The sequence below is a fragment of the Hylobates moloch genome, unplaced genomic scaffold, assembly GCF_009828535.3.
Source record: "Hylobates moloch isolate HMO894 unplaced genomic scaffold, HMol_V3 SCAFFOLD_12, whole genome shotgun sequence".
NCBI classification, from domain to species: domain Eukaryota; kingdom Metazoa; phylum Chordata; class Mammalia; order Primates; family Hylobatidae; genus Hylobates; species Hylobates moloch.
Genome location: NW_026652287.1, coordinates 105,345,266 through 105,371,837, shown reverse-complemented (window position 1 = coordinate 105,371,837; position 26,572 = coordinate 105,345,266). Strand labels below are relative to the sequence as shown.

General features: G+C 48.3%; 2 protein-coding genes across 2 annotated transcripts in view; both read right to left on the bottom strand.

Moving 5' to 3' along the window:
* Positions 1–1,102, bottom strand: part of ERVK3-1 (endogenous retrovirus group K3 member 1) — an 8,282-nt gene extending 7,180 nt beyond the window's left edge. Inside the window, exon 1 of the mRNA XM_058425814.1 lies at positions 996–1,102. The gene's annotated coding sequence lies outside the window, so the exon portion shown is untranslated. The remainder of the gene's footprint in view (positions 1–995) is intronic.
* On the bottom strand, positions 1,039–26,572 carry ZNF8 (zinc finger protein 8). The gene is made up of 5 exons (XM_058425810.1): positions 26,157–26,572; positions 19,165–19,291; positions 18,804–18,899; positions 9,460–10,943; positions 1,039–1,125 (listed from the first exon to the last, which is right to left on the bottom strand). The coding sequence occupies exons 1-4, from the start codon at positions 26,220–26,222 to the stop codon at positions 9,505–9,507; spliced, it is 1,728 nt and encodes a 575-aa protein (XP_058281793.1). The 5' UTR covers positions 26,223–26,572; the 3' UTR covers positions 1,039–1,125; positions 9,460–9,504.

The window sequence follows — 26,572 nt, the reverse complement described above, 5'->3', positions numbered from 1 at the left end:
CAGAAAAGATTGTACTGAGACTCCTTTCTCAGGAATGGTGGCCCAGGCATGCTTAGCGGCCAGGCACACTGATGGTAAGCAGCATCTGGAAGTGTCAATTGTTGCACCAGATCTGAATAAGGGTCACTACCCAATAGCATTTCCTCTGTAATGTTCCCATGTCCAGCGGCGAGGTTCTGTCTAGCCTGATCTGCACACATTTCTTGCCAATTTAAATTCCATGTCAAACATGCACTAGCAGACAAACAAGTGCAAGCTAAATGCTTTATATCTAAGGGTGGGAGGCGCATAGCGCTGAATACAGATTCTAACAATCCTAAAGTAAATGGGCTCTGTATTCCATTATTAACCACACTAGCTTTTAATTCTTTCAATAATTTAAATTCTACTGGAGTGTGTTCATGAATAAACTGCTGTGGATTATTTGGATCAGGCCTTAAGGTAATAGGAAAAACGCAAGGTCCTAGTGGCTCACCAGCTATGGCCACAGCGTGCAGAATTTTTCGTATTGGGGTCTCTATTTCTGCTACTGGAGGGGGCAGTACAGGCCAGTTCTCATCCTCCCTCTCCTGTTTATCATTTTCAATGGGCACTGTTGGTGAGACAAAAGATTCTTTCAATTTTCGAGATTCACAACATAGCACCTGCTGTCTGGCAGAATAAGAAGGGGACAATGGCAGGAGGACAGTACAGACCAAACCCCAAGCAAAGAAAACAGAAGGATCCACTTTAAGAGCTTTCTGATGAGCTCGTTTCAATCCTTCTCCTACTCAGTCTCAATTTTCCACAGCAAGGGTGCCTGTCTGCAGAAACCATGGGTTATGTGTAACAACCTCCTGTAGAAGCTTAATGTTTGAGAACTAACCTGAGCACCAGATTGTTTAAGTAAAACTTTAAGCAGCTGCACATAATGTTGCTCCTCAATAGACAAATTCTGCCCCATGTTACCCTGATTCAGAAACTTCCCGCTCCCAATACCTCCTCAGGGAACTGACCTTATATTCTCCGCCGGCAGACTCTCCAGTCCAGGGGTTCGTAGTTCGTCTGATCAGTTTCACTTTCTCTGCTCCGGCAGACCTTTCCTGGTTCAGGTCCCTGGTCGGGCACCACTTGTCACGGTTGCTTCTGGACCAAACGAAGGAGGACGAAGGCAGAAATGAAGACAAAGACAAAAGGATCTGTTTGAAAGAAGGGGTCGGGGGCTCCTTGATTCTAGGGAACAGGGCCCTGAGCTTTTACAGCCCTTCATATTTATTAGGTAGAGTGAATAGGGAAGAAAGGGTAACTGACAGTCAGCTATTTGATTTAACACAGGCCCACAGGACTGCTTTCTTTGTTCAACAGGTTCCCAATGTTCCTGTAGATAACCTCAAGGAGCAGGGGACCTGGGGGGTGACTGCCCCCAGCATTCCTTCCGGCGGCAGACGCAGTTTGTCAGTTTACCAACATCCTGCTTTCATGAGAAGAGTCTGCGGTTTGCTCATAGAGCCTCCAGTGGTATACTGAGTTGGTCACGACCCTCATTCCTTCCGCCTCCCACACAGGACGCTCCCCTCCCACGGGCGCATAAGCGGTGACACCCGGCCGGACACAGCACGTCGCGCCCTCACGCACCGCGCGCCTCTCTCCACGCACCGCGGGCGCGCCTCTCTGCCCGCGCCAACCCGGGGTCGCGTTCCCCTCACGGGTCCCACCGGCCCACTCATTCACTCCCACCGTCAGCACACTCAGGCCACGGGGGCCTCTCCATCCCTCAGTCACCCTCGCCGCTCCTCCACACACCACTCACCACTGCGGCAGCCTCCTCAGAGAGCCTGGCCGCCCGATAGTCCGCACGTCCGGCCTCGTCTTACACACTGCCGCCGGCACTTCCGGTACGCACTTCCGCCTGGTGGACAGCGGCCGCCCAGGACCTCATCTCCCAGAAGGCCCTTCGCCTTCCTGCCTGGAAACGGCCATGCACGGGATACAAGGCCTTCTGGGAAATGGAGTTCACAGCGCTGCGGGGCCGGAAGCGGAGCGTGGGAGCTGCGGGTCCTCAGAACCTGTCCGTTCTGCGCAGGCAGCGCACCGGAAGGGAAGTATATTGAGATCCATGGTTTTATATGTTCTTTGAAATATACAGCGTATGTACTTTTTTCTTTCTCTACGCGCACACATGTACACACATAGATATAAAAGTATATCGTTTGGAGATACTCCCTCCAAACCCTGTATATCCTTAAGCAGATGTCCCCTAAGAACACGTACATTCTTCCACTCACCCAAGTAACGACATTGAAGCCTATACCCAATCCCTAGTCCATATGCTAATTTCTCCAGTTGTCCCAATGTCTTACGTAGTTTTCATCTTTTATTCAAGCACAAACACGCATTACACTCTACTGTCTCATTTCAAGTTGCTTTCAATCTAGAATGGATCCTGTTGTTTCTTTATAATGATCTTGGCAGTTTTCATGTATCCAAGCGAGTTTTCCAAAATGCCCTCCAATTTAGGCTTGTCCATATAGAGTATAAAACAATCATAATCTAATTTTACACGTTTTCTTCCACTGACCCTGCACATTTCTCCACTAAACATTTTTTGAAAACTTGTTGAAACATGGCTAGTATTACACCGTATGAATGCCATTTCTTTATCCCCCACCTCCAGCCGTCTAGCTGGAAATTGAGCAACAGGTGTATGCAGTACCTGTACATTCCTATTTCTGTATGTCCAGGAGACTCCCTAATAATAGGCAGGCCCTGCATGATGCAAATCACCTTAATCGAGGGAGGTGCCCGGGTACAGTGTGGGACACGATAATTCCATCTACACGCAGAAGGCCTGTATGACCTAGTGGAGGAGGCTCCCAATGTGCAAACTGAGTCGGGTTACCCCTCCCTATTCCTACCACAGTCAGATCATCACAGAGGGACTTTTAAAATTCTATCAGCTATCGGCGGGGCGCGGTGACTCATGCCTGTAATCCCAGCACTTTGGGAGGCCACAGTGGAAGAACCACTTAAGCCCAGGAATTCGAGACCAGCCTGGGCAACATAGTGAGTCCCTGTTGCTATAAATGAAAAAAATTTTAAGTAAAATTAAAAAAACAAATTTACATCTAGATAGCTATACATGACTAGTGGCTACCATGTTGTACAGTGCATTCTGGAAGATGTCCGTGTTGGATCTCCTTACAAAAGACCTATGGGAGACTGCTTTTCAGACTGGATGCTGATTTCTTCCCAGTTACCCATTGCAGAAACAACTTGAATACCTTGGAGGACATGAAGATAACACTGGAAATGGGGGACTTGGCTATTGGCTACAACTTGCATGTAGGGGGCTCTCGAGTAACTTGGAAATGTATGTGTGCGCTACAGCCACCTTCCAGGGACCTTTATCTTACATCTTTGGTATCATCGAGTTAAAGCTGTTTTACACTCAACTGTTTCTGTCAACTGAACACAAAAACACACACACACGAGTATATATAGAACAAGTATGAATATGACCAAGACACACACTCTCTGCTCATGTGAACACTGTATGGGGGATGCAGACAGTAAACAATGAAAGAAATTATCAAACTTACTTTAATTTGAAAGGGTTAAGATTTTTGTTTAATTTAAATTTATTTTTTGAACTGGTAATAATTTTACATGTTTCAAAATTCCAAAAATATAAAAGGATAAAGAGTGAAAATTATTCCTCATATCACTGTCTTCCCAATTCTCCTGACCAACCAGTGTGCTCGCCACTTTTACCCTTTCAGAGATTATGTGTGTACATATAAACAAATGTTTCTTATTTATTTATTTTTGAGATGGAGTTTCGCTCTTGTTGCCCAAGCTGGAGTGCAATGGCACAATATTGGCTCACTGCAACCTCCACTTCCTGGGTTCAAGCGATTCTCCTGCCTCAGCCTACCGAGTAGCTGGGATTACAAGTGTGCACCACCACACCCGGCTTTTGCATTTTTAGTAGAGATGGGGTTTCACCGTGTTGGTCAGGCTGGTCTTGAACTCCTGACCTCAGGTGATCCACCTGCCTCGGCCTCCCGAAGTGCTGGGATTACAGGCATGAGCCACCCCACCTGGCCTGTTTCTTCTTTACATAAATGGAAACATACTCTACAATTTGACACCTTGTTTTTATCTACTTAACTACCTTGGAGCTCTTTCTCACATTAGTATAGTTTGAGGATCCCTAATTCAAAAATCTGAAATCTGAAACACTTCTGGTCCCGAGCATTTTGGATAAGGGATACTCAACCTGTATATAAAGAGTCTTCATTTAATGCTCTCCATTCCATCGTAAATGACTTAGCCAGTTCCCCATGGTGGACATGGAGGTTGTTTCCAAATTCTGACTTTTAAAATCAATAGCATAATGAAAACCATGCACAGTCTGCACACGTACAAAAATATGTGTAGGATTCATTCCCAGCAGGTTTGCTTAGACGAAGGGTTTATGTATTTGTAATTTAGATAGTGGCTGATAAACTGCCCTCCACAGAAGTTGTATCAATTCACATTCCCACTGGAAATGTATAAGAACCCCTCCAATGCCCCCTTTGAGAAAACTCAAGGCTGGTAAAATACTGGGTGGAGAGCACATTGTTACAATCCTCCTGAAAGTTAATTTAAAAAGCTACATGAAATTCATAGAGAAAATCCTCTAAATAGAGTAAGCACATGTTACAAGACAACTAGAAGGGATTCCAAATTTCTAAACACAAGATAACTATACACATATATATTCCTCTGTGTGTTATGTAAAATTTAGTGTACACTGTATGTATGTGTAGACACATGTGCATATTTTAAGAAAAAATTGCAAGGAAAATTAGTAAAATCCTAATGGTAAGGACCATCTATGGATGGCTAAAGTTGAGGAATTTTACACAGGTTTTCATATTTTTTTTTTTACTTTTATGCATTTTCCAAGTTTTGCTACAAAGAACTCACATTACTTTTATGAACAGAAAAAAACATGTCTTTTCCCTAGTTAACAGTAATTTCCACGGAGGAGTTTCTTATCTGTTTCAAAATATCTACAAGGAAATCAGTAGGAATATCATGCTTAGAAAATGTGAACTGAAATGAGAAACAGAAAATATGCAAAGATCTGAAACACTTCTGGTCCCAAGCATTTCGATAAGGAATATTCAAGCTGTATATAAAGAGTCTTCATTTTTAATGAATTTTTATGATCACCATTCCACCATAAATGATTTAGCCAGTTCCCCATGGTGGACATGGAGGTTGTTTCCAAATTTTTACTTTTAAAATCAATAGCATAATGAAAACCATGTAGCCTGCACACATATAAATATATATGTAGGATTCATTCCCAGCAGGTTTGGTGAGACAAAGGGTTTATGTATTTGTAATTTAGTGACTGATAAACTGCCCTCCACAGAAGATGTATAAGAACCTTCCCACACCCCCTTTGAGAACTCAAGGCTCATTGAGTTCCAGTTGATTGCTTAATCCCAGCTTACCACCCAGTGGGGCTGCTATAACCACAGCCAACCCTGTGCCCCCGCAGAGAAGGATGAACTGTGACCCCTTCAGGACTGGCCGTTTTGGGGGCCAAGGTGGAGGGAATGAGGCAATCACAGGCCTGACTTCCAGAGCTGTCTAGAACCATGCTGTCACTGTTGGTCCCACTGCTTCAGAAGGGAGGAGCTTTCCTGTCTGGATTCCCAAGCCTGTGCCCCAAACTGCTGGTGGAGCAGAAAGGAGGAATGATCCAGAATAGGGTTTTGGTGCCAGACTGTTTGGTTCACACTCTGGTTGGCCGCTTGGTAGCACATTACTTCTCCTCTTAGGGCCATCCTGCACTATTGGTGGCAGTAGGGATGAAGTAAGCAAAGCCGAAATGTTTACATGGCAAAATCAACAGGACCTCTGACTCCATGGAGTGAGGAAGGGGAGAGGTCAAGAAGACTGATTTTCTGGCTTCCATGATGGGATGGCAAGTGGAAACAGCTTCCGGGAAAGGGATCACGGAAGCAGAGACTAGTCTGGGTGGAAAATGAGTTTTGTTTGGGATGGGCTGGGTTTGGGGAGCTTTCGGCACACTTCGGGGAGTTGCCCCGTAGCACACAGCAGTTGTTTGGGTCTGAAGCCCAAATCTCAGAAGCACCACACTGATTTATTTAGTGGTGAGCAGCACAAAGCTAAGGATGTGGGTGACACCTGGGGAGGGCGTGGAGCACAAGGTGGACTCTAGGACCCCAGGGACCCCAACATTTAGGAGGGGGGACGGGAGGTTTAGAAGTCTCTGAAGAATTAGAAGGAACCCCACAATGCAAGGAGACGGAGCTCTGCAAAGAGGTTAGCAGGCTTCACAATCCTGGGGATGAAGAGAGACGACACCAGAGGTGGTGCCGTGGACAGTGGTCGCAGTAGGTTCTGTGAAGCAGTGGGGGCGGACAGCGGGTCTGAGGTGTGAGCTGCCACCAAGGGAATAGGGAGCACAAGCATTTCTCCCAAGAGCTTGAAGGAGAAAAGCAGCAGATATGGCTAGCTGCCTCCATCATCCACTTCCCAAGACTGTTCTCTCCTACCTGTCTCCACCACAGGTTAGAAAAGTAAATACGAGGTTTCTAAGTCCTGTTGTTATTAGGGGTGGCCCCCTGACCCATCTGTCGCCAATGAGACTAAGGGGGGCATGTGCTGCAGGCTTCTGGGAATGTTTTCCTTTAAACATCATCAGAGATAAGTGTTGGCCTGCCCATTCCCCCTTCTTTCAGTCTTCACTGTGGATGCAAAGGCTGGAGCCATGGTAGTCTCCCCATGACCACAATGGAAAGGTTGAGAGATTGCAGAAAATGTCGGATATAACACAGCTGAGCCACTGAAAACACAGCCTTTGAACAAAGCCTAATCTGTTTAAGCCATGGTCAGCTGGGTGCTAACATCAAATTCTAACTCCACCACTTCCTAGCTTGGGCTGGTTACTTTTGTTCTAGTTACCACTAGCTTTTGTCCTGTGCCTAACTTTGCCTATCTATAAAACAGTACTAACTCACAGAACTCTTATTGTGGCAGTGTCTGAGGATGCAGCATTTAGCTATGCGAATGAAAGGTTATCTAAGGAGATAGAAGTGGCGCAGGCCAAGGTAGGAGGCCAGAGTTGCTGTGAAAAGTGAGAGCTGACATGGGCAATGTTTTGAGGACAACCCCGAAAAGGTAAGTGCAGAGAAACGAACTTGGGCCATCCACAGGGTCCTGTTGAACCTCTAGAAATGAAAAACAAAGCTGGCTCTGGCATCCTGGAAGCCAGCTTTGCTTTGATTGGATCGCTGAGTTGTGATACTCCCAGCATCCAAAAAGTAAAAATGGACACAGGAAGTTCTGACGCTAATGAGTTCCAATGCTCAACCGTTCCAACATGGTTATTCAAACTGCTGTTTGGCAGGGTGCAGTGGCTCACACCTGTAATCCTAGCACTTTGGATGGCCAGGGTGGGAGGATCGCCTGAGCCCAGGAGTTTGAAACTGGCCTAGGCAATATAGTAAAACCCCATCTCTACAAACAATTAAGAACTTTGCTGAGTGTGGTGGCGCATGCCTGCAGTCCCAGCTATAGGGGCGGCTGAGGCAGGAGAACTGCTTGAACCTGGGAGGTTGCAGTGAACTGCGTGACAGAGCAAGTCTCCATCTAAAAAAAAAAAAAAAAGAAAAATTCCAACCAAATGCACTGTGTGGATCTTGTTTAGATTATGATTACCATGAAACAAATAGAAAATAAAATTTATGAGGCAACCCAGAACATCTGAACACTAGGTATTTGATGATATCTGTTTAGATGTGATAATGACAATATAGTTCTACTTGAGATTTAACGAAATTAATTTTTCCTGTTTCATCACAGAAATTCAGTGAAAGTAGGCCAGGCACGGTGGCTTACACCTGTAATCTCACCATTTTGGGAGACTGAGGTGGGCAGATCACTTGAGGTCACGAGTTTGAGACCAGCCTGGCCAACATGGTAAAACCCCATCTCTACTAAAAATACAAAAATTAGCTGGGCACGGTAGTGCACACCTGTAATCCTAGCTACTCAAGAGGGCTGAAGCACGAGAACTGCTTGAACCCGGGAGGCGGAGCTTGCAGTGGGCCAAAATTGCGCCACTGCACTCCAGCCTGGGCGACAGATCGATACTCCGTCTCAAACAGAAAAAGAGGGCCAGGTGCGGTGGCTCACGCCTGTAATCACAGCACTTTGGGAGGCCCAGGCAGGCGGATCACAAGGTCAGGAGATTGAGACCATCCTGGCTAACACGGTGAAACCCCGTCTCTACTAAAAATACAAAAAAATTAGCCGGGCGTGGTGCCGGGCGTCTGTAGTCCCAGCTACTCGGGAGGCTGAGGCAGGAGAATGGCGTGAACCCGGGAGCCGAGATTGCACCACTGCACTCCAGCCTGGGCGACAGGGTGAGACTCCGTCTCAAAAAAAAAAAAAAAACAAAAAAAACAAAAAAGTAGCTGGGCGAGATGGCGCACACCTGTAGTCCCAGCTACTCGGGAGGCTGAGGCAGGAGAATTGCTTTAACCTGGGAAGTGGAGGTTGTGGTGAGCAGATTGCGCCATTGCACTCCAGCCTGGGTGACAGAGCGAGACTCCATCTCAAACAAAAAACAAAAAAAAAGAACCTCTGGCTTATAGCAACACCAGATGTTTTTCAAGAGGAGCTGTGACACTCCCCTGCAGGGAATGCTGTGAAATTTCATGGCGGCTAGTCACGTAATTGGGTTGGGGGTGTGGCTGAAACATGGGCAGGAGCCATGCATGCTGCAAAGATGGTGAGGAACAGAACTGCCCCCAGTGGACCACATCAACAGATGTGGAATAAGCAGTTTTCAGGGTATGAACTGAGAACCTAACCTGACTTCACACATAAGCACAAGCTAATTGCTGCATGCTTGGAATTTACCCAGAATTTCCCAGAAATGCAATAGCATATTATGTTGTTAAAAACTTTTCCAAGAGTTAGTCACTACTTTGGAAGGTCACGTTCCACATGGGAAGGTCCCTCACAGTATTGCCATGGTCAACATCATACCCTCTACCAGTCCACAAGCAACAGGCTACTGCCCTAGGTCTCCTGGCAAAATTGGGCCCACAGTGACAAGGAGAAATACTGCACCAAGTCAGTACACGTTACTCTACAATTTACTCTACCATAAATTACTTTCATTTTAATGATCCTTTACAAAATGGGGCCGCATATTGATTTTTTTGACATTACACAGGTGGGTAGGTTATATTACCTGCGAACTCACTGTGGTGTAATGGAAGGAATGTCACAAAATATGTCGCTAAAGAGGGCACTGAGTTTGATAGATTTGGGACCAACCAACCTCGGGTGCTTGGGAAGCATCATTTCCTTAGGAAGTCAGAAGTCACCAATGACATTTCTACCCCCAGCCCCTCTTTTCATGAGTGCACTGTGTGGACTTACCACATTTTTTACTTGTGGTTAAAAGTCATCAGCAAAGTTTCTCTCCTATGTGGATTCTCTGATGTCAAATAACATGGAAGCACCCACAGAAGGCTCTTCCACCCCAATAACGTGCACAGGGTTTTTCTCTTGCATGATTTTTTGGATGTCAAACAAAGCCAGGGCTCTGCTTTCTGGCTGCCCTGCCTTTGCTCCGCCTGCAGAGCTCTTTTTGGAGTTCGAGCGTTGGTGCTGAACCAGGTGGGAGTTCCTGCTCGAGGATTGTTCACGCGGCCGGCTTCGACCATGGGGCTGCTCCTCTCTGGTGTGAGTTATCTGGTGCCGGATGAGGTGAGAGCTCTGAATGAAACACTTCCCACACTGATTACATTTGAAGGGTCTGTCGCTCCGGTGAGTCCTCTCATCTTGACTCAAAGGTGGGTCACAGCCCAGGGCTTCTGTCCATTCATGCTTTGTGAGAGCTGGCGTCTGCTCAAAGATCAGCCTCTGGCGGCACTCAAAGGGCTTCTCCCCTGCGTGCTTCCGCTGGTGCTGGGCCAGGGATGAGCTGTGCCTGAAGCCCTTCCCGCAGTGGTTACACTCGTAGGGCCTCTCCTCGGTGTGAGTTCTCAGGTGCAGGAAAAGGCAAGTGGTCCGAGAGAAGGATTTCCCACACACGCTGCAGGTGTATGGCTTCTCCCCAGTGTGTGTCCTCTTGTGCCGCCCCAGGGAGGAGTTCTGGTTGAAGGCCCTCCCACAGTCCTGACACTCGTAGGGCTTCTCCCCCGTGTGAATCCTCCGATGGACGGTAAGGTGTGTACTATGGCAGAAGGACTTCCCACATTCGGCACACTTGTAGGGCTTGTCTCCAGTGTGGATGCGCTCGTGCTGGACGAGGGAGGAATTCTGGCTGAAGGCTTTCCCACACTCCTTGCACATATAAGGTCTTTCTCCCGTATGAATCCTCTTGTGCACGGTGAGGTGTGCGTTATGGTTAAACGACTTCCCACAGTCAGTACATTTGTAGGGTTTGTCCTGCACCTGGCTTTTTGTGAGTTCCGTAACTGGAATGGCCTGACTGGAAGCTCTGCGACAGTCACTGTTTTCACTGGGCTGTTTTCCTGGGGAGCCTGTCTGCTGACTGACTAAGCTGGAGTTATGTTCTGAGTCTGTAATTTGTGAGTCATAAGTATACAAATACTCCCCTCTAGAGATCTCTGGGAATGGATTTGGGCTTGAACTCAGGACGCCGTTTTCCCCAAGTCGGAGAGTTTTGTAGCCTTGATCTTGAACTGGTGCTTCCTTGAGGCCAAATTCCAACTGCTTCAAGTTTTCCTGCTCCTTGAGTGCCAGACCCTGGCTCTGACGCTCCCTGTCTTTCCCTAACGTGGTGGGATAAGGAGCATCTGTCGGGAACCCTTCCCTTCCCGTGACGTGGCATGGCTCCTCTTCAGGAAGGCCCTCTTCCTTGCGCGATGCTTGGCTTTCAGATCGAGGCTCCCAGCCTGAAAGAAAACCCAAAGATCTCTGAGCTGTTGGGAGAAATAAAAGGAAGGGGGACAGGCCTCCAACACCATAGGCCTGATATTGAACTGGGGTCCTAACCAGTTGCCCTGGCAAGTCCCGATTCTCCTCTTATTTTAACATCAAGTGCCCTCAAACACGGCTTCACTCATTCAATAAACATTTATTGAGCACCTGCTGTGGGCCATGCACTGGCAATGAAGTGAAGCTATGTGAGTTCCCTGTTTGCTGCTGTAACTTAAAACACACTTTTTATTTTTTATTTTTTTTTGAGACGGAGTCTCGCTCTGTCGCCCAGGCTGGAGTGCAGTGGCACAATCTCGGCTCACTGCAAGCTCCGCCTCCTGGGTTCAGGCCATTCTCCTGCCTCAGCCTCTCTGAGTAGCTGGGACTACAGGTGCCCGCCACCACGCCGGGCTAATTTTTTGTATTTTTAGTAGAGACGGGGTTTCACCGTGGTCTCGATCTCCTGACCTCGTGATCCGCCCGCCTCGGCCTCCCAAAGTGCTGGGATTACAAGCGTGAGCCACCGCACCCGGCCTCACACTTATTATCTTATAGTTCTGGAATGCAGAAGTCCTAAAATCAAGGTGCTGGCAGGGCTGGTTTCTCTTCGGGAGGTTCTGGGGAAAATCCTTGCGTCTTCCCATTCCTAGAGGCCGCCTGCATTCCTGGCCTTTCCTTCACCTCTGGAGCCGAGCACAGCATCTTCAGATCTCTCTCACTCACCTCTGCTTCTGCCGTCACATCTCCTTGTCTGATTCTGACCCTTTTGCTCACCCAGTATCCAAGATAACCAGTTCTGGGGATTAGGACAGGGACTGTTATAAGCCAGGCTCCCCACTTTCCCCAAGCCTTCTTCAAGCCCCCTCATCTGCTCGTGTCCTGACCAAAATACACATCATGTGTTCACTCATTCTGGGTCCACCTCACCACACTAGAATGTTCACAGCCAGTGCTTAGAAATGACAAGTAGTGGAAGCTCAAAAATATGTCTCAGTGAATGCTGAAGGAACGTATCGAGGGAACGAATGAACGAGAGCTTGACAACAGGAGAGATGCTGGAGGAGCTGAGGCTGGCCAGGTGCCAGGCTTCCTGCTCTGTCACCTCTGGCCCCCAAATTTGACTCTCTGGCTAGGCCCGGTGGCTCACGCCTGTAATCCTAGCACTTTGGGAAGCCGAGGCAGGAGGATCACTTGAGGTCAGGAGTTCAAGACCAGCCTGGCCAACCCTGTCTCTACTAAAAATACAAAAATTATTCGGGCGTGGTGTTATATACCTGTAGTCCCAGCCACTCAGGAGCCTAAGGCATAAGAATTGCTTGAACCCTGGAGGCGGAGGTTGCAGTGAGCCAAAATCAAACCACTGCACTCCCGCCTCGGCGACCAAGCAGAGACTGTCTCAAAAAAAAAAAAAAAAAAAAAATTGACTCTCTACATAGCACCCAGAGGTTTCTTCTAAACTATAAGTCACTTCACAAAAATTTATACACTAATGTTCATAGTAGCACTATTAATTAATAGCCAAAAGTGGAAGCAACCCAAATGCCCCTCAACAAACGGATAAACAAAATATGGTCTATCCACACAATGGGATATTATGCAGCCACAAAAAAGAACAAAGTACTGACATCTGCTGCAACATGGATAAGCCAGAAAACATTCGCTGAGTGAAAGAAGCCAGATACAAAGGTCACAAATTGTAAGATTCCATTCGTATGGAATGTCTAGAACAGGCAAATCCATGGAGACAGAAAGTAGGTTACTGGTTGGCAGGGGATGGGAAAGACGGAGGGTGACTGCTAATGGGTTACTTTTGGGGTGACTGATATGGACTGAATGTCGATAGCAAAATTCCTATGTTGAAAACCTAATTCCCAATGTGAGGGTATTTGGAGATGAGGCCTTCGGGAGGTGACTAGGTCACGAGGGTGGGGCCTTTAAGAATGAGATTAGTGACCTTGTAAGAAGAAATACCACAGGGCTTGCTTCCTCTCTCTGCCGTATGAGGGCACAGGGAGAAGACGGCCTTCTGCAATCGAGGAAGGGGCCCTTACCAGAGCCCCAATCAGCTGGCACTGTGCTCTTGGAATTCCAGCCTACAGAACTGTGAGAAATAAATGTCTGTTGTGTGAGACACCCAGGCGGTGGTTTTTGTCATGGTACCCCAAGGTGACTCAGATGGTGATGAAATGTTCTGTAATTAGATAGTAAAGATACATGCACACAATGTGAGAATATACTTAAAACCGCTGAGCAGTACACTTTAATAGGTGAACTTCTGGTATGTGAATTGTATCTTGATAAAGCTATTATGCAAAACCAAACAGACCCACCCTCCTCCCCACTGCAAGCCAGCCCTGGTCATTCCTCCATTCACTCTGCAGTCACTTCTGAGGATGGACACGACCCTGTGCCCTTCTCCACCATGCCCTGGCTGGCCTTACCTCCTGACTCTTGCCCCATGCCCACTCTGCTCCACATGGCTCCTCACATCCCTCCAATGCATCCCACATACTCCTTCCTGGGGCCCTTTGTACCTGCTGCTCCCTCTGCCAAGAACCCTCATCCCCAGACATCTGCCCACCTTGCTCCCTGTGCCCCAGTTTGAGTCACTTTCTCAGAGAGGCCTCCCTGCCAGTCCTGGGACATGAGCGCCCCATCTCGCCCTCCCCAGGTGCATTTTCCTTTACAGCCTCATCACTGCCTGGCACTGGCATCCATCTCTCAGACGCTGAGTGAGGGCCCAGCCTTTCCTGTCATTCTTTGCTGCGTCCACAGCACAAACAGCAGCACATGGCAGGTCCTCAGGAACATCCGTGGAACAGGCTCGTGAGCCGGGAGACTGCCCGAGAGACAACGTGGACGAAACACAGAGACTAAACACAACACTGTGACCCCGGCCGAGACCAGTGCTGCCTGCTGGGAGAGTGTGGAAGAACATCCGGAGGAGGGGACTTGAGAACACTAGTGAACTGGCCTGGCCAGGAACAGCAAAGAGCACTGAGGTTGAGACAGGCTCCAACTCCAGCCTGACTCCTGGCTGCCCAGAACGACTCACTGATCCTGGCACTTGGGAAGCCACGGAGTCTCCGGGAGAGAGGGTGAGCAGTTGATGAAGAGGGGAAATGGGAGAAGAGCTGGGACTCGGTCAGCCAGGAGGTGGCCTGCAGCAAGTGAAGCAAAGGAACCAGTAAGGAATGATGCCAGACGAGTGACAGGGGCCAAGGAGGTGCTTGAGATCGCCCACAAACCGCTGTGAGTGCACTGGGAGTGGGATCTGCCTGGACAGGGATTCTTTACCATTATTTTATTTTATTTTTGAGACAAGGTCTTACTCTGTCACCCAGATTGAAGTGCAGTGGCATGATCTCAGCTCACCGCAACCTCCTGGGCTCAGCCTCCTGAACAGCTGAGACCACAGGCATGTACCACCACACCCAGCTAATTTTTTTGCATTTTTTGTAGAGATGTGGTTTTGCCAGGTTGCCCAGGCTGGTCTTGACCTCTTGGACTCAAGCGAACCACCCGCCTCGGCCTCCCAAAGTGCTGGGATTACAGGCGTGAGCCGCCGCGCCCGGCCTCTTCTCCTTTATCCTTTAATGCTCTGTTGCTCAGCCTGGAGTACAGTGATGCAGCTGTAGCTCACTGTAGCCTCAAACTCCTGGGCTGAAGTGACCCTCCCCGCTCAGCCTCCTAAGTAGCTAGGACTACAGGCACACACCACCATGCCAGATAATTTTTAAATTTTTTTGTAGAGACGGGGTCTTCTTCTATTGACTAGGCTTCTTTTCCTTAAAAATAATTGAAAAATTTACTCTTTTAATCATGTGATATGCTGAATAATGGCCCCTCAAAGATGTCCCCATCCCAATCTCTGGAACCTTATGTGGCAAAAGGGATATTGTAGCTGTGATTAAGAATCTTGAAATGGGCCAGGCGCGGTGGCTCATGCCTGTAATCCCAGCACTTTGGGAGGCTGAGGCGGGCGGATCACGTGGTCAAGAGATTGAGACCATCCTGGCCAACATGGTGAAATCCCATCTCTACTAAAAATACAAAAAATTAGCTGGGCGTGGTGGCATGTGCCGGAAGTCTCAGCTACTCGGGAGGCTGAGGCAGGAGGATCGCTTGAACCCGGAGGTGGAGCTTGCAGTGAGCCGAGATCACACCACTGCACTCCAGCCTTGTGAGAGAGTGAGACTCTGTCTCAAAAAAAAAAAAAGAAAGTAAATAAAAAGAATCTTGAAATGGGAGATTATCCTGGGGCCCTAAATCGGACCAAAGGGTCCATATAGGAGGGCAGCAGAAGGGTCTGAGTCAGGGAAGGGGTTGTGATGATGGAAATGGGTCAGAGTGAAGCCCTCTGAAGATGGAGGAAGGGTCTATGAGCCAAGGAGTCTGGGCAGCCTCCAGTTGCTGAGAAAGACAGAAATGCATTCTCTCTGGGAGCCGCCAGAGGAACCAGCCCTGATGAACCATTTTGAACTTCCGACCTCCACAAATAGAAGAAAATAAATCTTTTTTTTTTGTTTGTTTTGAGACAGAGTTTTGCTCTGTTGCCCAGGCTGGAGTGCCGTGGCATGATCTCAGCTCACTGCAACCTCCACCTCCTGGGTTTAAGAGATTCTTGCGCCTCAGCCTCCTTAGTAGCTGGGATTACAGGTATGCACAACCACGCCTGGCTAATTTTTATATTTTTAGTAGAAACAGTGTTGTGCCATGTTGGCCAGGCTAGTCTCAAACTTCTGACTCAAGTGATCCGTCCGCCCTGGCCTCCCAAAGTGCTGGAATGATAGGGCTGAGCCACCGCGTCCAGCCAAATCGGTGCTTTTTCAAGCCACCTGGATTGTGGTACTTTGTTACAGGAGCAACAGGAAACTAATACGAAGCATTACATGGAAAATATGTTTCTGTCTTAACATAAAGCCTTGAAAACCTTCTGCTTCTGGAGTATTTGTAACTGTCTAGGTATTAAGTTATTGAAACTGTCCATCATGATTTTGACCCCATACTCCTAATCCATGCAAGCATGATATTTTGCTTAGTATTTATGGGCACACGTTTTAGATCCTGGATTTGGTTATGGCATAAAACTTGTGAGTGACAGGCATATGCCCAGGGTGATGAAAATTTGCTTCTGACATACATGTCTGAAGTAACCGTAGTGACAACCGATGAAAGGGACAGGAAAACAGGGTCTGCAGCAGATTCACCTGACTCCCGGTTGATGGGTCATATGCTATCATGGGGCACATGTGTTTTTCTGCAGAATCACAAAGCCCTGGCTGGCATCAGAAGTATTTGGGTGGGAGGCTAATCTGCAGGCATTGCTGGTTGTACATCCCACGGCCAGATGCTATCTGCTCTAGAATGTGGTCAGGGTACCAACACACAAGCCACAGCAAAGGGATCATGACTTGCCCAAGCCAACTATGACAATCTAGACACCTCCTGGCTTTCCAGCCTCCCTAGCAACTAGGGTCAGTGCAAGAGGAGGTGACCTAGTTCTGGCTGAAGAGCCCCCAATAGGTGACATCTGGAGTTCTCTCCAAAGGGGACAGATGTGGCTGGCAGAATTCTTCCTACCTCTTCCCCTCCTTCCTGCATGGAGCACAGTTGTGATGGCTGGAGCTGCTGCAGCTGTACTGTAATCCCAAGGGCAGCCTGGGAAAATCACAGAACAATCAGCCCTGGCACCTCTGAGATGCTAAGACAGTACCAGCAGACTCAGGGCTCCTGTTTTACGAGAAAAATGCTTCTTTTTTTTCTTTTTTTTTCAAGCTGCTCCAACCTGGTTTCAGGGTGTTTATAGCTAAACACAATTCTTACTGATAAGAGAATAAAGAAGGGTGTGGGGAACAAGTTTACAGAATCTAGACATGTGACCAGGTACAGCAGCTCACACCTGTAATCCCAGCACTTTCAGTGGCTGAGGCAAGAGGACTGCTGGAGCTCAGGAGTTTGAGACCAGCCTGGGCAGTGTAGAAAGATCTCATCTCTATTTAAAAAAAAAAAAAAAAAGACACACAAACAAACAAACAGTCAGGCATAGTGGCTTACGCCTATAATCCCAGCACTTAGGAGGTTGAGGCAGGATTGCTTGAGCCTAGGAGTTAGTTTGAGCAGCCTGCAGCCTGGACAAGAGTTAGTTTGAGCAGCCTCTACAAAAAAATAAAGAAAGAAAGAAAAAAAAGTAAAATAATTTTTAAAAAAGAAAAAGAAAAAAAATCAAGAAAATTAGCTGGGTATGGGGGTACACACCTGTAGTAACAGCTACTATGGAGGTTTAGATAGGTGGATCACTTGAGCTTAGGAGACTGAGATCATGCAACTGCACTCCAGCCTGTGCAACAGAGTGAGACTGTCTCAAAAAAAAAAAAAAAAAAAAAAAAAAAAAGCCAGGTGCAGTGGCTAATGCCTGTAATCCCAGCACTTTAAGAGGCTAAGACGGGAGGATTGCTTGAGCCCAGGAGTTTGAGACCAGCCTGGGCAACACAGTGCGACTCTGTGTCTCTACAAAAAAATTTAAAAAGAAAATTAGCCAGGTGCGGGGGTACACACCTGTAGTCCCAGCTACTCAAGAGGCTGAAGGAGGATCATTTGTGCCAGGCAGGCTGAGGCTGCAGTGAGCCATGATCATACTGCTGCCACTCCAGCCTATGCAACAGAGACTGTCTCAAAAAAAAAAAAAAAAAAAAAAAAAAGAAGCTGGGCACTGTGGCTCACACCTGTAGTCCCAGCACTTTGGGAGGCCAAAGTACGTGGATTGCTTGAGCCCAGGAGTTCGAGCCCAGCCTGGCAACATGGCAAAACCCCATCTCTACTAAAAATACAAAAATTACCAGGGCATGGTGGTGCATGTCTGTAATCCCAGCTACTCGGGAGGGTGAGGTGGGAGGATCATTTGAACTAGGGAGGTTAAGGCTGCAGTGAACCGTGATTATGCCACTGCACTCGGGCCAAGGTGATAGAGTGAGACCCTGTCTTCAAAACAAAACAAAACAAAACACAAAACACAAAGAATCTGGACATGAAAGAATGAAATGGAGAAGATGAAGGGCAGGTTCACATATCAGAAATGATCCCACAGAAAGGACATGCTGAGAAGGATGGTGAGAGAGGGAGTGACCTGCAGCCTATAAGGGAAGACAAAGCAGAGAAGGGAGGAAGGGGTGGGATTCTCAGCACTGGAGCACAGGTGATGACCTCTGAGCTTAGAGGATGGGAGCACAGGTGAGAAGGCTATGGAGCACTGTGCAGAGATTTAACACGGCAGGCCTGAGACCAGCATTCTTAGGAGAAGCCTGTTCACAAGGTTAGCCCTTGGCTGCAACTGAGAATTTGGATTTGGGGATGGTTCCCACGACCCTAACTGATGAGAGTGGTTTACTACACCCACACTGCACGCACTATGTGGTTTATTCCAAACACTGGCTTTCTCCTGATAGTCTGGAATCTTGGTCTGTGCTAGGCAGAGTGTCTATGTGACAGCCTCAGTCAAAACTCCCAGCATTGAGTCTCTAACAAGATTCCCTGGTAGAGCTTATGTCTCATGAGCTGTCACACCTGAGTGCTGGGGGAGCCTGGCACATCCTGAATGACTCCACAGTGAGGGGACTCTGGAGGCTCATACCTGGCTTCCTCTGGACTTATCCCCATGCGCCTTTCCCCTTTGCTGGTCTCATACTGAGAGCTGTCAGCATGACTCTATGCTGAGTCCTGTGTACTCCTAGTGAATGGGGTGGTCTTCGGGACCAACCACCACCCTTTCCATGAAGTGCATCTCCAGTGACCCGCTGGGCTGCTCCCATTAGCTGCTCCCCATAGTAGGTTCTCACCTGGATGGCAGCCCTGGGTGGTTCCTCTCTCAGCCACCCATAGCTCGGTCCCTTGCTCCAGCTGGGAGATGACTTCAGGCTTCGGAAGCTCAGGACCTGGAAATGGGGAAAAACACAGGAGGTGAGGGGCTGCTCGGCAGAGAAACAACAAGCCCAGGCTCCAGACCAGACTCCCGGCTGTGAGGACATGTGGGCACCTCACAACATGGTGAAGCTCTGCACTGCGATGGAAAAGGGCAGACCTCCCTCTTCATGCACTCCCATAGGGAGTGAGGACCCAAGGTCAGGTCCTCACACCAGAGGCCCCATGACTTATAACCCTGAGAGAATCAGCTATCACACCTTGCGAAGCAGGGCTTACCTACGGAGAGCAGGTGCCCAAAGGTCTCCAGCATCACATCACGGTAGAGGATCCTCTGGGTAGGGTCCAGCTGCCCCCATTCCTCCTGGGTAAAGTCCACAGCCACATCCCGGAAGGTCACTGGTTCCTGAAACATCACACACATTCTCAATCAGCCGGACTATCTCCATCAGTGCTTTCTGGCAGGGGAAGAATGGAAAAGGAGAAAACAGGCAGGCCCAAGTCACGAGAGACTGCAACGTTATGAATGATGGGAGTCAGGTCTCATGGGCACCTATTAGGCCACTACACATAGGTGTGGGTTGTACCGTGAGGACACGTGAGAGGACTCACCAAGATCAACAACTCCAGGCAGAGCTGACCTACATCGGACAAGACAGACGAGGGTACCAGCAGAGACTGGCCTAAACCATTGATTTGCAGGTTTGTCAGCTAAACAAACAGTTACTGTTTTAAGTAAAACAGATACTGTTTTAGGATAGTTACACAGCAGCTAACTAATACACTCACTAATAATTAGATACAAAGTGAAATTGGCTAGGCGTGGTGGCACGTGCCTGTAATCCCAGCTACTTGGGAAGCTGAGGCAGCAGAATCGCTTGAGCCCAAGAGGCGGAGGTTGCAGTGAACCAAGATTACACCACTGCACTCCAGGTGAGGCGACAGAGCGAGACTCCATCTCAAAAAAAAAAAGAGGTTCACCATCCTTCCTGAAAAGAAGACAGAGGCTGGGGTCAGAAATTCACCTGTTTTCAGGGCAAGGCCGGCTCACATGACAGAAGCAGGCCAGTTTAAGAGCCCACAAGGACACTTACCTGTGAGTGGTGGGACTGGAGGTGATGGGGAGCATGGACCCTGTCTGAAGGAGCAGCAGGGACTCAGAACTGACTGATTATGGGAAAATACAGGTCCCTTTGTCAGAACAGCTCACCTCTGAAGAGAAGCTGAAAATTAGGTCAGATTTTTATGTGAAAAATTCTTTTTCTTTTTGAGGTAGAGTCTCGCTCTGTCACCCAGGCTGGAGTGCAGTGGTGCCACCTCCATTTACTACAACCTCTGCCTCCCAGGTTCAAGTGATTCTCCTGCCCCAGCCTCCCTAGTTGCTGGGACTACAGGAGCGCATCACCATGCCCGGCTAATTTGTGTATTTTTAGTAGAGACGGGGTTTTACCATGTTGGCCAGGGCGGTCTCGAACCCCTAGCCTCAAGTGATCTACCCGCCTCGGCCTCCCAAAGTGCTGGGATTACAGGCGTGAGCCGCTGCGCCTGGCCTTTATGTGAAAAATTCTGATTTTTATAAGTTGATGCAACATTACCTAAAATGTGTCCCATAAACAAGGCCCTTCTGCAGCCATGCTTGAAAGCCAGATATTTCTGGATCAGAGTCTTGGCTCAGTCATTTTGTCCCCAAGAAGCATCTTTGCTTCCCAGTTTCCATGTCAACAAAGCATCACCCCTTGGGGGCTGTATAATGATTAAGTGGTTTACAAACACTTCCTACAGGACATCTGGATAGCCACATGGAAAAGAGTAAAGATAGTCCTGTCTCAGCATATTTTCTGTTGCTGTAACAGAATATCACAGACTGGATAATTTATTGTTTTTGTTTTTTTTTCTTTTTTTCTCGAGATGGAGTCTCACTCTGTCAATCAGGCTGGAGTGCAGTGGCACAATCTTGGCTCACTGTAACCTCTGCCTCCCGGATTCAGTTGATTCTCCTGGCTCAGCCTCCTGAGTAGCTGGGACTACAGGTGCATGCAACCACATCCAGCTAATTTTTGTATTTTTTAGTACAGACAGGGTTTCTCCATGTTGCCCAGGCTGGTCTCGAACTCCTGACCTCAAGTGATCCTCCCGCCTTGTCCTCCTAAAGACAAGGTACTTTATAAAGAAAGTTTCTTTTTTTTTTCTCTTTCAATAAGTTTGATAAAGTTTATTTGTGGGCTGGGCGCAGTGGCTTAAGCCTGTAATCCCAGCACTTTGGGAGGCTGAGGCAGGCGGATCACGAGGTCAGTAGATCGCGACCATCCTGGCTAACACAGTGAAACCCCGTCTCTACTAAAAATACAAAAAATTAGCCGGGCGTCGTGGCGGGTGCCTGTAGTCCCAGCTACACGGGAGGCTGAGGCAGGAGAATGGTGTGAACCCGGGAGGCAGAGCATGCAGTGAGTCAAGATCGCGCCACTGCACTCCAGCCCAGGCGACACAGTGAGACTCTGACTCAATTAAAAAAAAAAAAAAGTTTATTTCTTACAGTTCTGAAGGCTGGGAAGTCTAATATCATGCTACTGGCATCTGGTGAGGGCCTTCTTGTTGTGTCATTAGATGGTGGAGGGCATCACATGGTGACAGGGCAAGAGTGTGCCAGCTCAGGTCTCTCTCTCCTTCTAAAGCCACTAGTCCCCTCAAGGGAGTCCCACCTGATAACCTTATCTAATCCTAGATTTCTCCCAAAAGTCACCACCTTCAAATACTATCAACACATGAAATTTGGGGCACACATTCAAACCAACACAGACTTCTACCTTATACCATATATAAAAATTAACTCAAAACAAATTAGGCTGGCTGGGCAGAGTGGCTCATGCTTGTAATCCCAGCACTTTGTGAGGCTGAGGCAGGCAGATCACTCGAGTCCAGGAGATCAAGAGTGGCCTAGGCAACATGGTAAAACCCTGCCTCTACAAAAAAAAAAATAGAAAAAATTAGCCAGGCTGCCTGTAGTCCCAGCTGCTTGGAAGGCTGATGTAGGAGGAGTGCTTGAGTCTGAGAGGAGGAGGTTGCAGCGAGCCAAGATCATGCCACCGCGCTCCAGCCTAAGCAACCAGAGTGACATCCTGTCTCAAAGAAAAAAAAAAGAAGAGGAAAAAAAAGAAATAAAATAAAATAAAATAAAAACAAAGCCATAAATGTAAGAGGCTGGGCGCGGGGGCTCATGCCTGTAATCCCAGCACTCTGGGAGGCTGAGGCAGGCAGATTGCCTGAGCTCAGGAGTTCGCGACTAGCTTGGGCAACATGGTGAAACCCCGTCTCTACTAAAATATGAAAAATTAGCCGGGCATGGCAGCGTGCGCCTGTAGTCCCAGCTACTCGGGAGGCTGAGGCAGGAGAATTGCTTGAACTTAGGAGGCAGAGGTTGCAGTGAGCCGAGATCGTGCCATTGCACTCCAGCCTGGGCGACACAGTGAGACTCCGTCTCAAAAAAAAAATAAATAAATAAAATAAAAAGTAAGAGCTAAAACTATAAAACTCTTAGAGGAAAACAGAGATAAATCTTTATAACCTTGGATTTGGCAAGGGATTCTTAGATATGAAACCAAAAGCATAAGCAACTAAATGCAATCAATTGGACTTCATCAAAACCAAAACTTTTGTAGTTCAAAGGACATTAGCAAGAAAGTAAAAAGACAACTCACAGAATGGGAGACAACAATTGAGAATCATGTATCTGATAAGAGACTTGTATCTAGACTATGTAATGAACACATACAACTCAGTAATAAAAAGACAACCCAGTTAAAATAGGCAAAGAATCTGTATAGTTATTTCTTTGAAGAATATATAAAAGAAGATACACACATGGCAAATAAGTACATGAAAAGATGTTCAACACCATTAGTCATCAGGGAAATGAAAAATCAAAACCATACACCATCAGAGTTGCTGCTAGGTTAAAAAACGAAACAAGGCCGGGCGCGGTGGCTCACGCTTGTAATCCCAGCACTTTGGGAGGCCGAGGCGGGCGGATCACGAGGTCAGGAGATCGAGACCACGGTGAAACCCCGTCCCTACTAAAAATACAAAAAATTAGCCGGGCGTGGTGGCGGGCGCCTGTAGTCCCAGCTACTAGGAGATGCTGAGGCAGGAGAATGGCGTGAACCTGGGAGGCGGAGCTTGCAGTGAGCCGAGATCGCGCCACTGCACTCCAACCTGGGCGACAGAGCGAGACTCCGTCTCAAAAAAAAAAAAAAAAAAAAAAAAAACAAAAACGAAACAAAACAAAACCACACATACCAAATACTTCAATTTTTTTATTTTTTGAGATAAGGCCTCACTCTGTTGACCAGGCTGCAGTGCAGTGGTGCAATCTTGGTTCACTGTGACCTCCACCTCCCAGATTCATGTGATTCTCCCACCTCAGCTTCCCAAGTAACTGGGATTACAGGCATGTGCCACCAAACCCAGCTAATTTTTGCACTTTTAGTAGAGATGGGATTGCATCATGTTGGCCAGGCTGGTCTTGAACTCCTAACCTGAAGTGATCCATCCGCTGTGGACTCTCAAAGTGTTGGGATTACAGGCATGAGCCACTGCACCAGGCCCCAAATACTTCAATTTTAAAGGTATATTTCCTTTTAAGAAAAACATGAGTAGATTAAAAAACACGAAAGAAATTTTAGTACAGGTAGCAGGTGGCTCTGATAGGAAACATACAGAAAGATGCCTTTGGTTGGGAACTGAGGTCTCTGCTCCTGTCTCTGTCTTCGCTTTCCTCCACTCAGAATGTCCACCAATTTTGATATGTGCTTCCCGTGCCTCCTGCCCCCACCTCCCATCATCACCCCTTCTGCAAGAGTCACTGGTGACAGCCTAGACACCAGGTCCACTGAGTACTGGTCTGTCCAAGCCATGAGAATTCTCAGTGGCATCATACAAGTCCTTCATGCCTCCTCTTGGCCTCCTTCTTGGAATTCTAGCAGAAGCCCACTCCTTGTTGTCTCATGATGTTCTTTTTGCCCCACATCAGATCCCTGTAGCCTTCCCTCTTGTCTTGCACTTCTGGAGCCTAAAGGGGTGGGGCTGTGCTCAGATGTTTCTCCTTTACATATTCTTCTGCTGACCAGGCCACCCCAGCATCAGCCAACACCTGATCACTGGGCCCTAACCACTCCTCTCTTTTTCCCACTTAGTTGAGCTGTCAGTATCTCCCTTCCCACCAGCCCCTAATGCATGAGTGGGTTTTTTCAACTCTATGCTAGTCCTGCTTAAAACACGTGAATGGCTCCTTCTCATCACTGAATACTAGATGGCTCCTCTCAGCCTGGCTATGGTAGACTGAGATATAGAATGGCCTCCAAGGATATCCAGGTCCTAGTTCCTAGAACCTGTGAGTATTACTATATATGGTAAAAGGAACTGTGCAGATGTGATTAGGATTTTCAAACAGAAAAATTATCCTGGATTATCCAGGTGGGCCCTAAATGCAATCACAAGTGTCTTTATAAGAGGTAGACAGAGGGAGCTATGACTATAGAAGACATAAGGCAATATGATCACTGAAGCAACATGTTACAATGCTGGCTTTGAAGACGGGCAAAGGGCCATGAGGCAAGGAATAGAAGGTCTGTAGCTCTCACAGCTGGAAAAGACAAGAAAACATTCTACCCTAGAACCTTGGTAGGGAGGGTAACTCTGCTCATACCTTGATTCCAGACCAGAAAACCGATTTCAGACTTCTGACCTCCAGAACCTAAGAACAAATGTTTTAAGCCACAAAATTTGTAGTGAATTGTTACAGCAGACACAGATAACCAGATAAAACACTGGACCTTGAAGCTCTCCATTCTGGCCCTTGTCTCCTGTGATGGACAGCCTCCAAGATGCTCCCCCACCACCTCTGCCAATGACCTCCAGCCCTGGTGTGGTCCCCTCCAACACTGAACAAGGTTGACTTTGTAACCAGTAAGACACTGTAGAAGTGACAAGAGTGTGAATTCTGAATCCAGGTCATGGAAGGTGTTACAGTTTCTACCTTGCCCTCTCCTGGATCACTTGTTCTGTGGGAAGCTGTAAGGTCCCCAGCAGTTCCAAAGAGAGGCCTACATGGAGAACAACTGAGGTCTCCTATCAACAGACATGTGAGTGAGCCATCCTGGAGGTGGATCCTCCAGCCTCAGTTAGGTCTCAGGTGACAACAGCTATGCTGACATCTTCACTGTAACTTCATGGGCCTGAACCAGAACCACCAGCTAGGACATTCCATTACTCCTAACAGTCAGAACTTGTGAGACATTTATTGTTGTTCCAGGTCACGAAGTTTTGAGTTACACAGCAACAGGTAACTAATACACTTTCCCTCAAGCCTTTCTTACGGCTCATTCCGTGTCCCCCATCCACAGCAAGAACAAAATAAAATGTAGTAGCATTTCATGCAAATTTGGAGTAACACACATCTGAAAACCTGCAACCTAAGATTATCAAGTCTCACTTTGTGTACCAAATCTGAAATAATGCAAATCCCCATGAACAAACCAACGACAAAAAAAAAAAAGTGTATAATTTCAAAGTTGCAGAGCTTGAGGAAGTATAATTATTGTTGTTTCCTGCCACGCGAGGCAGCTTTATGGAGAACACAGGCAGCAGCCACTTTGTCTAGAAAGTGGAGCTCTGATGACCAGATGGCCCTGCAAACACTGACCGCCCTGCACTGCAGTTCTCCCACAGTCTCGCAGGGGACGACCCTGGTAGTCACTCTCATCACGCTCAGTGCGTGGTGACCCATCGTTGCCCCCAAGAGGTTGTGCCCAAGCCCCAGGGCAGGGGCTCCGCGGTGCTGGGGACCCGGTGGGTGTCCGCTGACTCCACGCGTTAAAGCATCTCTATTCGATGATTCTTGCCACCTGGGCACCCGGCCAACGCTACAATTACTGTTATCAGTCAACACGAGGACAGACCTTCCTGGAATGGGCAAGGGTGTCGGCGGGGCGGAGCCGAACGCAGGAGCTGGGCCTGCTCGATTCTCTCGGGAAGGACCGACCCCAGCCCTGGGGAGGACAGGGCCGCGTGGAGCATGCGCATTCGGGGGCCAGGCGCCTGGTTGGAACCCCGGCCCCCTCTCTGACCGGCCAGCCCCGACCCGCGCCTGAGTTTCCCCACGTGTCAAGGGCATTAACAGCGGTGCCGCTCACACCGCGCCGCGAGGTGAAAGGGTCAGTCTCCGCGGGAGACGCTTGCCCGGAGCCCGCGGCCGTCGTTATTGTTGTTATTGTTACCTGAAGCCGGGCCGCCGGCGGCCCCACAGACATCACTCCCGCTGCCCATTCGTCCTCGGGGTCCATGCTGGATCGCCCAGTGAAGGACAGCGCCTGAGGTGATTCCAGGACCACAGAGGCACTCCAGTCAAAGGGACCACCCGACTCGCCGAACGCCGGACAATGGCGGCCTCACCGGCGACGCGGCGACTACAACTCCCAGTAGGCCGTGCGGCGAACCACAGCTCTCGGCCAATGGGAGTCTCCGCTGGCCTGGCCTTCGACCAATGGAAGCATTATGGCCGATGGCCAATGGGAGCCTCCACCCGCACGCCTCTGGCCAATGGGAGCGCTCAGCTAAGGCTGGTGGGGGCGGTGTTGCTCCGGGCTGCGATGCCCCTCAGGGTTCCGGCAACCGGAGGCCTCATTCGTGGGCA